We start from the raw sequence: 12,417 nt of genomic DNA, 5'->3' as shown, positions 1-12,417 counted from the left end.
TGCTGTGTGTTTACTTTGGGACTACGGGACGGTATCTCGGGAGACCCCCCTGTATGTTTACTTTGGGACTATGGAACGGTATTCCGGGAGATCCCCCTGCACATTTACATTGGAACTACGGGATTGCACCCGGTAGATTCCCGTGTACGGAGTATTTACATTTGGGATTACAGATCAGTATTCAGGGAGATCCCCTCGCATTATAAGTTGGACTAAGGGACGGTATCCCTAGAGATCCACTGGATATTTATATTTGGGACTACAGGACGGTATCCTGGGAGATCCCCGATTGTTATTTTTATATTGAGCTGTATTTCTCTCCGTGTTTACTTTGCCTCTGCAGTAGTTGTTGATGTTCTTTCTATTCTGTGTTACACCTTACTATTGCACTTATTATATTGTCTTATTTTTATATTGTTATACCTTGTATTTCATTTAACCTCAGTAGGGCCCTGACTTTCCTCGTAACTACCCGACCAAGGTTAGGCTTGGAACTTACTGAGTATCGCTATGGTGTACTCATGCCCTTTCTGCGCATGTTTTTTATGTGCAGATCCAGGTACTTCCACTCAATCTTATCATCCTTGAGGCAAGATGCTTCTGTAGAGACTTTGAGGTATATCTGTCGCATCCTCGGACCGAGGAGTCCCTTTCTATCTTTCTGCAATAGTATAGCCCTTCAGTATTTTTCCTTTTTTTAGATATTTCTGGAGTTAGAGCTTCTTATGTATCTCTTAGCTTGCGATTCATGGGGCTCCGGATTTTGGGAAGTATTATGTTGAGATTCTTGTACTATTAGGTGTCAGGCGGCATCTTAAACACTATTTCATGTTGTTATTTCGGTTTTATATAATTTTCTTTCCAAAAATTGCTTCTTTTCCGCATTCGTTAGGCTTACCTAGTCGTAGAGACTAGGTGCCGTCACGATAGTTCACGGAGGGCGAACTGGGGTCGTGACAGTATAAGAATGAGTAGGAAAGAAATAAAGGCATAAGCCTCAAAGGAATCAAATCGCACGATGAGAAATCAAGAAGGGAAGTGCTCCTAACAGCCTTGTAGCCTCTCAAAGATAAATACAAACGTCTACTAATCCGCAAGACTCTACTAGGCTTGCTCATAACCCGTGAGACCCAAGTGAAATTAATGCTCTAATACCAAGCTCACTTGACCCAAAATCCACAATAGTTTGAGATGGTGCCTAACGCTGCCGTCAGACAAGCCAACGTTGATTTATCAGTTTAATTACTCATTTTATTACTTTGAAATCACAATTTCCATTAATTAAATAGTACCAAATAGAATTTACATGGTGAAATAATAGAAATCCCATGAACCATCATGCTAAACCTCCAGTAGAAACCCCCAAAACCTGGTGTCACAAGTGCATGTGCATTTTTCTAAGGAACACAATAAATATACATCATCCGTCCCGAATGTAATAAGACAGAATATAAATAGACAATACAATGGAGACTCGGTGGACTGCGGTACGTAGCCAGGAGTGTAACTCACATAAAGTCTCCTCAGCCGGTGCCCTTACACACCAAGATGATCATCAAATGACCTGTTAGATCCTGCACATTTAGTGCAGAAGTGCAGCATGAGTACGTAAATCAACGCGTACCCAGTAAGTATCTAGCCTAACCCTGTAGAAGTAGTGATGAGGGAGTCGATATCGACACTTACCATAGGTCCAATATAGCAATATAATAAAGCATAAGCAGATATGAAGCATACGACAAAGATAGGGTAAATTTGTAAGTTACATAATCTTCCAATTATTTCCTTTAAAGCATAAATTTATCGGCCATATATCCTGCCTTAATATATCAGAAATATGCTAAGTGTCAATACCAATTAAGTAATAAATACAATAAAATGTCGGGCATCAGTGAAAGGTTTATCTTGTGAATATTCAGACTACTAGCGATATCGCGCACGATTCTGCCAATGTCGTTCGGCCCGATCCAGAATAATGTGTACACTACCGAGGGTCAAGCGGCATGAACCATAGATGCATCTATATACTGCCGAGGCGTTCGGCCTGCTCCACAAGAAAGGAAGGAAGTTTCTGAATCACAAGATATGTGTTTACAATACGGTACATGAGTACAATAAATAGTACACCCCTTTGCATTTATCGAATATCTTGGCAAAAACTCAAGGTGATAAGTTCAAGTAATTCAAATATTGCATGATAAAATTTTAAGTCTATCCGGACATAAACATGCTTTAGCTACGAACGAACTCTCGTTACCTCGGGCGTACGTAGCACCTACAACTAGTTGCACATAAAATTAAATATCAACTAAGATGTAGTCCCCCCCACCCACCACCACCACAGAGTTAGACATGAGACTTATTTCGCTTTGCAATCAAATTCAAGATTCGAATAAACCTTTGCCTCACGAATTGGTGTTCGAAAGCTTCAAATCCGATCACAAACAATTCAATATACTCAACATGAATCGTAGGAGTTAATTCCATATGAAATTAGTAATCTTCCGAATAAAATCCGAAATTCATCTCAAAATTCAACAGTGGGACCCACGTCTCGAATCTCGGAAAAACTCATGAAATTCGAACACCAATTCAGAGATGAGGCCAACTATACAAAATATGCAAATTCTGACATTGGATTGCCTTTCAAATCTTCATTTTATATTTTTTGAAAGATTTTATAAAAATCTAATTTTTCTTCCATTAATTCACAGATTCATGATGTAATTAAGTATGGAATCATGAAATATAATCAATATAGGGTAAGGAACACTTACCCCAATATTTTTCCCTTGAAAAGCTCTCAAAAATTGCCCTTTCCCGAGCTCCAAATCATTAAAAATGGAAAATGGGACAAAGTCCCATGTTCAGAACTTAAATCTGCTGCCCAGTCATTTACCCTATACGATCGTGGCCAAACACCCACAATCATGAAGCACAAAAATTTTCCAGCATTTTTTTACTCTATGCGGTCGCAGCAATTCTCCCGCGATCGAGAAGAACAAATTTTTCCAACAGCCTTCTTCTACTCTTCCGGATAGCCTCTAGTATAATGGTCGTAACTTGTTATACAAAACTCCAAATAACAAAGGTTTTAACTTTCTGAAAACTGAACACCAAGATCTACAACTTTCATCTTTTGGTCATCTCCGAGATATAAGCTACCAAAAACAGCCATGTACAACAAAAATTTCTTCTTCGCGATTTCCAAATGTCCTGAACAGCCTATAGTGTACCAACCATAACATTTTGTATGCAACTCTAAATGACAAATAGTTTGATTTTCTGAAAACTAGATATAAAGGGCTATAACTTTCATTTTTGAATTATCTCCAGATTCCTTATAGATTACGGGATATAAGCTTCTAAAATCAGGTCAGTGCCGTAGAAAGGTTCCTCTACACAATCGTGAAAGGTCTTCCTCAATCGCGCATCATTGGCCAATTTCTCCCATTTTACTCATCGCAATCGCGGTCAGTTCCCCGTGATCGCATAGCACACTACTGTAACCAAAAATCAGCAGCTAAAAATTAGAAATGGTCTGAAACCATCACGAAACTCACCCGAGCCCCCCGGGACCCCATCCGAACATACCAACAAGTCTCAAAACATATCAAGGACTTAGTCGAGGCGTCAAATCACATCAAACAACGTTAAAAACATGAATCACACCCCAATTCAAGCCTAATGAAACTAAGAAATTCCAACTTCTACATTCGATGCCGAAACTTATCAAATCAATTTCGATTTACCCCAAATTTTGCAACGTCATAACTGACATTACAGACCTACTCCCACTTCTGGAATCGGAATCCGACCCCGATATAAAAAATTCCACTTCCGGTCAAACTTTCAAAAACCTTCAGTTCCGATTTTCGCCAAACGACCCTGAATTGACCTACGGACCTCCAAATCCACATTAGGACGCGCTCCTAAGACCAGAATCACCATATGGAGCTATTTCCAAGCTCGAAATTCCAAACGGACATCAATAACATTAAAGTACACTTCAATCCAAATTTATGAAATTCTTCCAAAATACTAACTTTCCATAATAAACGTTGTAACGCTCTCGTGTCATCCAAAACCCAATCTAGGCATACGCCCAAGCCCAATATCATTATACGAACCTATTGGAACCTTCAAATCCTGATTTTGAGGTCGTTTATTGAAAAGTTAAATCTTAGTCAACTCTTTCAACTTAAAGCTTCCGAAATGAGAATTTTTCTTCTAAATCAACTATCAGCTTCCTGAAATTCAATTCCGACCACACGTGCAAGTCATAATACCTGAAGTGAAGCTACTCAAGGCCTCAAACCTCTAAATGATACGCTAGAGCTCAAAACGATCGGTCAAATCGTTACGTAAATTTGGAGCTAAGACTATATCTTCTTCCAACCATTATTTGCTTTTCTTTTTTCATGTGATTCACCTATCGTACCACCGACCATAGGAAACCCTGGCTCTAGATACCAACTGTAGTGTATGAGCTACGATGATTAATTATAAAAGTTGAAAATGGAAAATTTGCATAAAACAAGGAAAAGAAAATTTAGATAATCATTATGTCTCACACAACTGGCAATAGTTTTGTGAGGCCTCTTTTTATCTTACAAATTTGTTGACCCATATCTTATATTTTTGGGTCCACAAAATTGTGAGACAAAAAAGAGATTCCACGCAACTAGTGCCAGTTGTGTGAAGCACAAAATAAAATTTTCTCAAAAGTTTCTATAGATTCGATATTAAGAGCCTGTTTGGATTAGCTGGTTTGAAGTAGCTGATAATCATTAGGTGTTGAAAAGCACTTTTAAGTAATGAAACTGATTTAATAAATAAACAGTTACGTGTTTGGGTACAAGTGCTGAAATTGATAATAAGTTATTGCAGTATTTGATAAAAAAAATGACGATAAACTTTTTTCTGTTAAAATGACTTAAATAACCTTAGAACCGTTTACACTTATAAGGGCGTAATTTCTTCAAAATTTTAGATTATAGATCGATTCAAATACAAAATATTCTATTTGTCATTTTATTTTAAATATAACTGTGCTTAGATGAGATAATTTTTATGATAAATATAATTTATTTTATGATAAGCATATAACCATATATAATAATAATTAATAAATTGACAAAAGTTTCTCGGTAAAAAATAAACCTAAATAGGACAAATCATTTGAAGAGAAACAAACATTATCTTCATCACCACAATATTAAAAAGCAATACACCAAAAATTTGATATGTCCTCATTTATTATATACAGTTCAAAAATTAATACACAATCACATAGATATAAGTATGCAAAGGAATAGAGAATTTGCTTATCTTAAATAGTCAATGAGAATTGTAGACCTAAAGAGGTGGGGGAGGGGGGATGGGGTTTAGGTTAAATACTTGAGGCAGTGAGTATCGATGTAGGAGTTTTGTTCTAAAAAGAAATATTTTTAAGGATAAAATAGTAAAAATCTTGGCAAAACTTAAAGTGCTTATAAGTTAAAAATTCATAAACGGGGGGTGACCAACTATTGGCTTTTTGGCTTATTTTTGACTTATAAGTACTGAGCTTATAAGTACTTTTAACTTTACCAAATGCTTAAATAAGCCGAAAAGTGCTTATAAGCTAGCTTGATCAGCTTATAAGCTTAGCCAAACACCCTCTAATAATGTAATTGTGACTACTAGACCAGTTGGCAACCAATAGAAAGATTACAACTCTTGTACTATTATGACGGCCAAAAGGGACACCTGGCCCATTTCTTGGAACTACAAATAAGTGTGGTAATAGATAATAGAAAGACTAATAGCCTGTTTGGCCAAAAATTGAGGTGTTTGGCCAAGCTTTTGGAAGGAAAAAAGTGCTTTTGAAGAGAAGCAGAAGCAGTTTTGGAGAAGCAGAAAAAAGTAGCTTCTCTCCAAAAGCACTTTTTGAGAAGCACTTTTGAGAAAAATACACTTAGAAATTATTTTTTAAAGCTTGGCCAAACACTAATTGCTGCTCAAAAGTGCTTTTCAACTAATTAGCCAAGCACAAACTGCTTCTCACCAAAAGTACTTTTGAGAAAAGCACTTTTAAAAAAAACACTTCTCAAAATAAGTTGATTTTTGCAGCTTGGCCAAACGGGCTATAAAGGACTCAAGCGACGTTAACTAACCTTAGGAACTCAAAACTGAATTAACTCCTCTGCTCGGTTGACCCGAAGTCAAAATTCTCAATTCAGCTTTCCTCTTTTACAATATTTTCACCTTATCAGAAAGCATTTGAAATTGAGTTAGACCGAGAATCATCCTTATTTTTGTGCTCCGATAAGATATTCTAGATTATCCCACATTGTTTGAGGAAACAAATTATTCTCTCAATTAGGCAATTTTCACATGATTGATCTAGATTTTGGAATGGAGTTAGATCTGGTATTAATTTTCTTTAACACTAGTTATTTGTGATATCATCTTCAGGTAAAAATTGCATGGGGCGCCCTATTTGATCGCCCCCATTTAACCTGTACCTATTTTTTTTTAAACTTTTAACTTGTACCCACTTTTTAAATAACTTCAGCCCCATTTCTGCTCCTCCTTCTGCTCCTTCATCTTCTTCTTCTTCTTCTTCTTCTTCTTCTTCTTCTTCTTCTTCTTCTTCTTCTTCTTCTTCTTCTTCTTCTTTCTGAAGATTAACAATGTAGTTAATGGTAATGATTGGTTATGTACTTGTTTGTATGGATTTCAGTTCCTCTTCTCCTTCTTGACTCTATCTATGCTTCCTCCTCGCCGTGTTGCATATTACTTTTTTGCTGGTGAAGCGAGAAAATAGTTTTCATTGTACCAAATTAAACACCCATATTGTACGTACCTGATTTGATCTTCTCAAGTGCTTCATATACTGCATTTTTGTGTTTAGACTTCAACACACTATAATATTTTTTGTTGGGTATTAGTGGATTCTTGAAGCTTAGAAACTAAAATAATGAGTATACCAAAGTAGCTTTCTGTAGCAAGAAACATACTCTACAACATGCTGAAGTTAATCCAAGGTTGAGAAGAGCAAGGCTGCAGAGACTAATAAGCCGAAGAGGCCTACCACATGCTGAAGTTAATCAAATATAGAACAAAAACTTCAACTCTAAAGCTGAAGTTCCCCAGTTACAAAACAAGAACTTCAGCTCTAGATCTGAAGTTCATGGCGAAACAAAAAAAGAAAAGTTCGCCAGTTACAAAACGAAAACTTCAGCTCTAGAGCTGAAGTTCGCCAGTTACAAAACAAAAACTTCAGCTCTAGAGCTGAAGTTCGCCAGTTACAAAACAAAAACTTCAGCTCTAGAGCTGAACTTCAGGCCCGGCTACTAGAATGCTGAAGTTTTGCGTGATTGTCTTTGCTTCTTCAGCCCCGTATGCTGAAGTTATGCGAAAAAGCGGGTACGCTTGCAATTTTTTTTATAAAGCAAGAACAAGCTAAAACGTGACACAAAAAAACAAGTATAGATGCAAATGCCCCCATCTTCAGTGAAGGACTCAAACAAAAGCGAAGTCAAATCTTCAAGCCCATCAATTATAATTCTGCCCTCATAACCGTTTCCCTGTCCTAGTGACCCCAACGATTTATTTTTTTAAAAATGAAGAAATTCAGATAACAAATAAGTTATGCATTTATCAAAATCATCTAGCAATATTAGATCTCTAATGGTGCACTATTTTTTGCACCAAATCTAAATTTGGTGTTTTTTTGCTCCAATAAAACATCAAATCTTGCACCATTATAGTGGATGAATAGTTTTGCACCAAATTTGGTGCAACACTATTCATCACATCAAATTTGATTTATTATTATTTTATTCATCTTTTTTATTTTATGGACTTTTAATTTATCATATATTGTGTATATAATTAATTTTTATATTAAGATCTTTATAATTTTAATTTTATATCCTATTTTTTTGATATATTAATTTTTGTATATATTATATTTATATAAAATTATAAGTTACTTTTATTATTATTATAATTGTATAAAAAGAAATATAACCATTATTTAAAAATGAAAATTGCAAATGTAAGATATCTAATGTTGCTAAAATTGAAAGTGAAAACTAAAATTCAAATGACCACATGTATTATACTGCACAACATATAATTGAGGACGAACGTGATCTTAATGCACCAATTCAAGATGCATGTGAATGTCTAGCTCCTGCGGTAGAAATGACAGTAGATGAAGATCACTGATTTGAACAATTTTTAGCTCGACACAAAAAAATTAAGGATAAAGATGTGCATTTCGCACTTCGTAATGCATTAATCGAGCATTTATAGGAGAATAGAGGCAAAAGTTGAATATTTATGTGGTACTTAAATTAAATTTGACTATGATGTAATATTTATTTAATTATTTTTTATCAATGATTTCACTTTTAGTTGATTTATCCTTTAAAATAATTTTATGATAAATGATTATATAAGTGGTGAATGTGAATTATATGTGATGAATATGGAAAAAAGAAAAAAGATAGAATTTGTTTGAAAGAAATAAAAAATAAAATTTAAATAAAAGATAATAATATAATATAGAAGAGAGAGAAGAATATAAAAAGAAATATTCTTTTTTGGTATAAAAAATGATGTCATAATTAGAGTAAATTTGGTATTACACTATTGTGGTGTTACAACATTTTGGATGTTAGGGTTGGAGATAGTATCCTCCATGAAATTAAATACTGTAGATATTATGGTAGAGTTATTCAAAGCGATGAGTTTGGTAGTTTGGGTGGGACAATTTGTGGTTAAAAAAACGACGACGTTAGCCTTGCCTAACTTGGCTATGACTAAATGATGAAACAGAGCTCATATTCCAACCTTTTTTCCTTCTTTAGCCCTTTATTTTTCCTTACCTTTCTTTTATTTGTGGCTCTAATTTGAATCAAGTATACATAATTTGTTTGGCAAGGAGTTGGGGGGAAAGTAAAGGCTAAGAAAGAAAAGAAGGGAAGATCACACGTTGTGACCCATTTCAAAACAAAGCAAAATGATTGTCATAAAAATGCACCATATAACATATGGTAATTAAAGATAGAAGCAATAAACAAAAAAGTAACAAAAGAAAGCTAGCTGTCCACTGCGTTTGCCTTTGCCTTTGCCTCTCCCTTACTTTTCATTTAAAACTCACTCTTATGAACACAGTTTAAATAGATATTCAACATCCTTAAGATTCATCAAATCTCAAAATCTGAAATCAAAGAAGCTTAAAGAAGAGTCAAGAAGAAGAAAGAAAGTTATACAAATTAACACAATGAAAGGTAGAAAGTGTAAAGAAGTTCCTTCAACAGATCTATTAGTCTGTTTTCCTTCTAGAGCTCATCTAACACTTATGCCAAGTCCAGCAAGTCACCATCATCAACACCATTTAAAGAGATGTAGCACCAGAGGTATTGGGCCAGCAGCTGGCCAAGCAAGTCCTATGCTATGGGCCAAATCAAAGAGAACTGAGATTTCAGAGCCAACTTCTCCAAAAGTTACATGTGCTGGGCAGATCAAAGTTAGGCGGCACAAACAAAAATCATGCAAGAATTGGCAGTCAGTTATGGAAGAGATTGAGAAGCTACATATCAAAAAACACAAAAGGAATAAACCTGCTTGGATTGATTCACTTGGAATTAAAAAGGATGTAATTCAATTCTTGACTTGTTTGCGTAATGTAAGGTTTGATTTTAGGTGCTTTGGTTCATTTTCTGCGGCAGCAACTGATATTATCACTTCTGATGATGAGGAAGAAGAAGATGAAGAGTTGCATAAAAATGATAATGAAGCTGTCTCGAGAACTGTATTCTCTAAGTGGTTCATGGTTTTGCAAGAAAACCAGAATACAGATTTTACGAAAACAGAGGAAACAGAGAAAGAAAAGCTTTATTATAACAGTAATAACGAAGCAGAGGCGAATTCAGGATTTGACGATCATGCTCCGTTAAGTGCACCACCACCCAATGCACTTTTGCTCATGCGTTGTCGTTCTGCTCCTGCGAAAAGCTGGCTTGAGCAAAAACACGAAGAAGAAGAAGAAGAGCATGATTATGGAGAAGAAAAGAATGCAAAATCAACAATGGAAGATTTAGAGAGTACTAAAAAGAAAAACAAGAGCTTAGTGGTGATGAGATATGGGGATGATTTCTACAAATTTTCATCAGATATAGCAAAGGAGACTTGGGTTGTAGGTGAAGTCAAAGATCCATTATCAAGAAGTCTAAGTTCGAAGAGGTAATTAATATCTTGATGATCAAGTTCAAGGTCATTGCTCTTTGGCCAAATATTTCCCTTTGTTATGAACTTTGGTTAAGTTTCTTCAAATAGCATTTAAATATTTTACATTTTCTGAATTATGCTGTGGTAATTTGAACTATGAAGAAGGGAGCTTTTGGTTTTTGATCCTTCTCTGAGATCACAAAGCTAGAATTGTACTTAGATGTGTAATTCTGTATAGTACTTTCTTTCCTTTATCTCTTGTTGTTTACTGAACCAATGTACAATCTTGGGATATATTCTTATGTAGAAGATTTACATATGTTGCTTTCTTTCTGTTTTAAGTTGTTCTTGCCGTTTAATAAACAAGCTACGAGAAGACTATCTTTAAGCTTTTGTTCATTTAATTCTTTGGCTAATCAAAAAAATATATATGTAACAGTTTGGTGTTTCAGGTTGATTTGCAGCTTCCGATATAAGTGCACATAACCTTCCAAAGAAAGTGCACTAATGATGATAAATATTTTCTTGACAGTTTTTTATTAAAGTACTGTAAAATTTATGACATTTGACGAAAATGAACAAATATATATTTAACTTTTGATTTGAGTGTCACACACTATCAGGGCCCGATTGACCATAAGAACTTTTTCACTTTTTCGAATTTTTTCGTTTTTTGGAATCAGTATTTGGGCATGAAAATTTCAAACTTCAATTAAAATTGAATTTCGAATTTTTCGAAAATTTAAAAAACTCTAAAAAGTTATTTTTCAAAATTTTCATATCAAATCACTCACAAAAAGTCAAAAACAGCTCCAAATTATATGCGTATCTGAACACAATTCTAATTTTCAAAGTACCATTTTCACTTGAATAAATTTTTTATTTTTTCGGAATTTTACAATTCTATGTACAAACGCCCACTTAGTTTGGCATAAAGAAAATTTTATTACTTTGACCTGCATATGGAGGGAGAATATTTGAAAACACTTTGAGGAATTAAAAAAATAAAAATAAATAAAGAATGATGGTTCATACTTCAACAGTAGTTGATGTATCGTTAGTAAAAAAAAATATGTATTACTATAAGCAAAATATAAGTACTCTCATTTCATTTTTTGTCTAACCTGTTTGATTTCAACACAAAATTTAAGAAAGTTTATTTTTAAAAAAACTTATGATCTAAGGTATGCCATATAATTTTTGTGACTTTAAGATTATGCCAATAAAGATAAATAAGAGTTTAAAGTTAAATTATTTTTAAAATTAAATATGTATTATAGTTTTTAGAACAAAGTAAAATATGGTGTTGCATAAAATTTAACGGTGAAATTACTCACACTTTTGTATCTGTCCAATTCATTTCCTCCTTCCAATTTTCAAAAGCAGAAAGCAGGCCAGCGATGTCTATGATTGTCACTCATCACTAAAGGATATTAGTTTGGTGGCCGTAATTATGGGTAATCATTATGTCACTCTTTATCCTACTAGTACTACTAGTCCTATTTCTATATATGAATTGATCTTTATAATTTTAAATCTTAATTAACATTTATATTTAATCTCTATTTACACTCAATTATTTATAAATAAACAAAAATAAAATAAACTCCTTTCAAATCCTATAATTAGTCTTAATAAGTTCCACTTATTTGATTCTGGAATAGATTATTTTTTAATATCACTAAACTAATAAATAAGTCAACTAATACAAATCAGAGATCCTTCGACCTAGAAAGGCAACAACAAAACATACAACATAGCTCTCAGATTATTACATTAGGCTCTTACGTGTTGAAAAAATATGGCCAAATACATATACGGTCCATTAAACTTGGTCCAATTTTTTATTTTGGTATTTTAACTCAATCTTATTCCATTTTGGTCCTCCAATTCCATTTCTTTTGTTCCACTTTGACACAAAAGCTGACTAGATTCCATGTGTGATTTGCCTCACCCTTGTAGGCGCGTGAGAGCCATTTTGAAGCCAAATTTCATACTTCAAACATAGAGGCGGATCCATAATTTAAATCCTATGGATTCAATTTTAATGTTTTTAACATTGAACCCATTATATTTTTAAAGTTATGTGTTTATATCTATTTTGTTTTTATAATTTTAATGAATTTTTACATACAAATTTTTACTCCGCGTAGAAGGTTATGGGTTCAGTTGAACCCATAGTTATTACTG

General features: G+C 34.1%; 1 protein-coding gene across 1 annotated transcript; it reads left to right on the top strand.

The window, feature by feature from the left end:
* The first annotated feature begins 9,058 nt into the window (after window positions 1-9,058).
* Window positions 9,059-10,546, top strand: LOC107769521 (uncharacterized). Its single transcript, XM_016588746.2, has one exon. The coding sequence runs from the start codon at window positions 9,281-9,283 to the stop codon at window positions 10,244-10,246; it is 966 nt and encodes a 321-aa protein (XP_016444232.1). The 5' UTR covers window positions 9,059-9,280; the 3' UTR covers window positions 10,247-10,546.
* The last annotated feature ends 1,871 nt before the right edge of the window (window positions 10,547-12,417 follow it).

This window comes from Nicotiana tabacum, chromosome 20 (assembly GCF_000715075.1).
Source record: "Nicotiana tabacum cultivar K326 chromosome 20, ASM71507v2, whole genome shotgun sequence".
NCBI lineage: Eukaryota > Viridiplantae > Streptophyta > Magnoliopsida > Solanales > Solanaceae > Nicotiana > Nicotiana tabacum.
This window is presented reverse-complemented; position numbering and strand designations above follow the sequence as displayed.

Excerpts from the sequence above, each read along its gene's own strand:
- LOC107769521 (XM_016588746.2), top strand. The coding sequence starts at position 9,281 with ATGAAAGGTAGAAAGTGTAAAGAAGTTCCTTCAACAGATCTATTAGTC.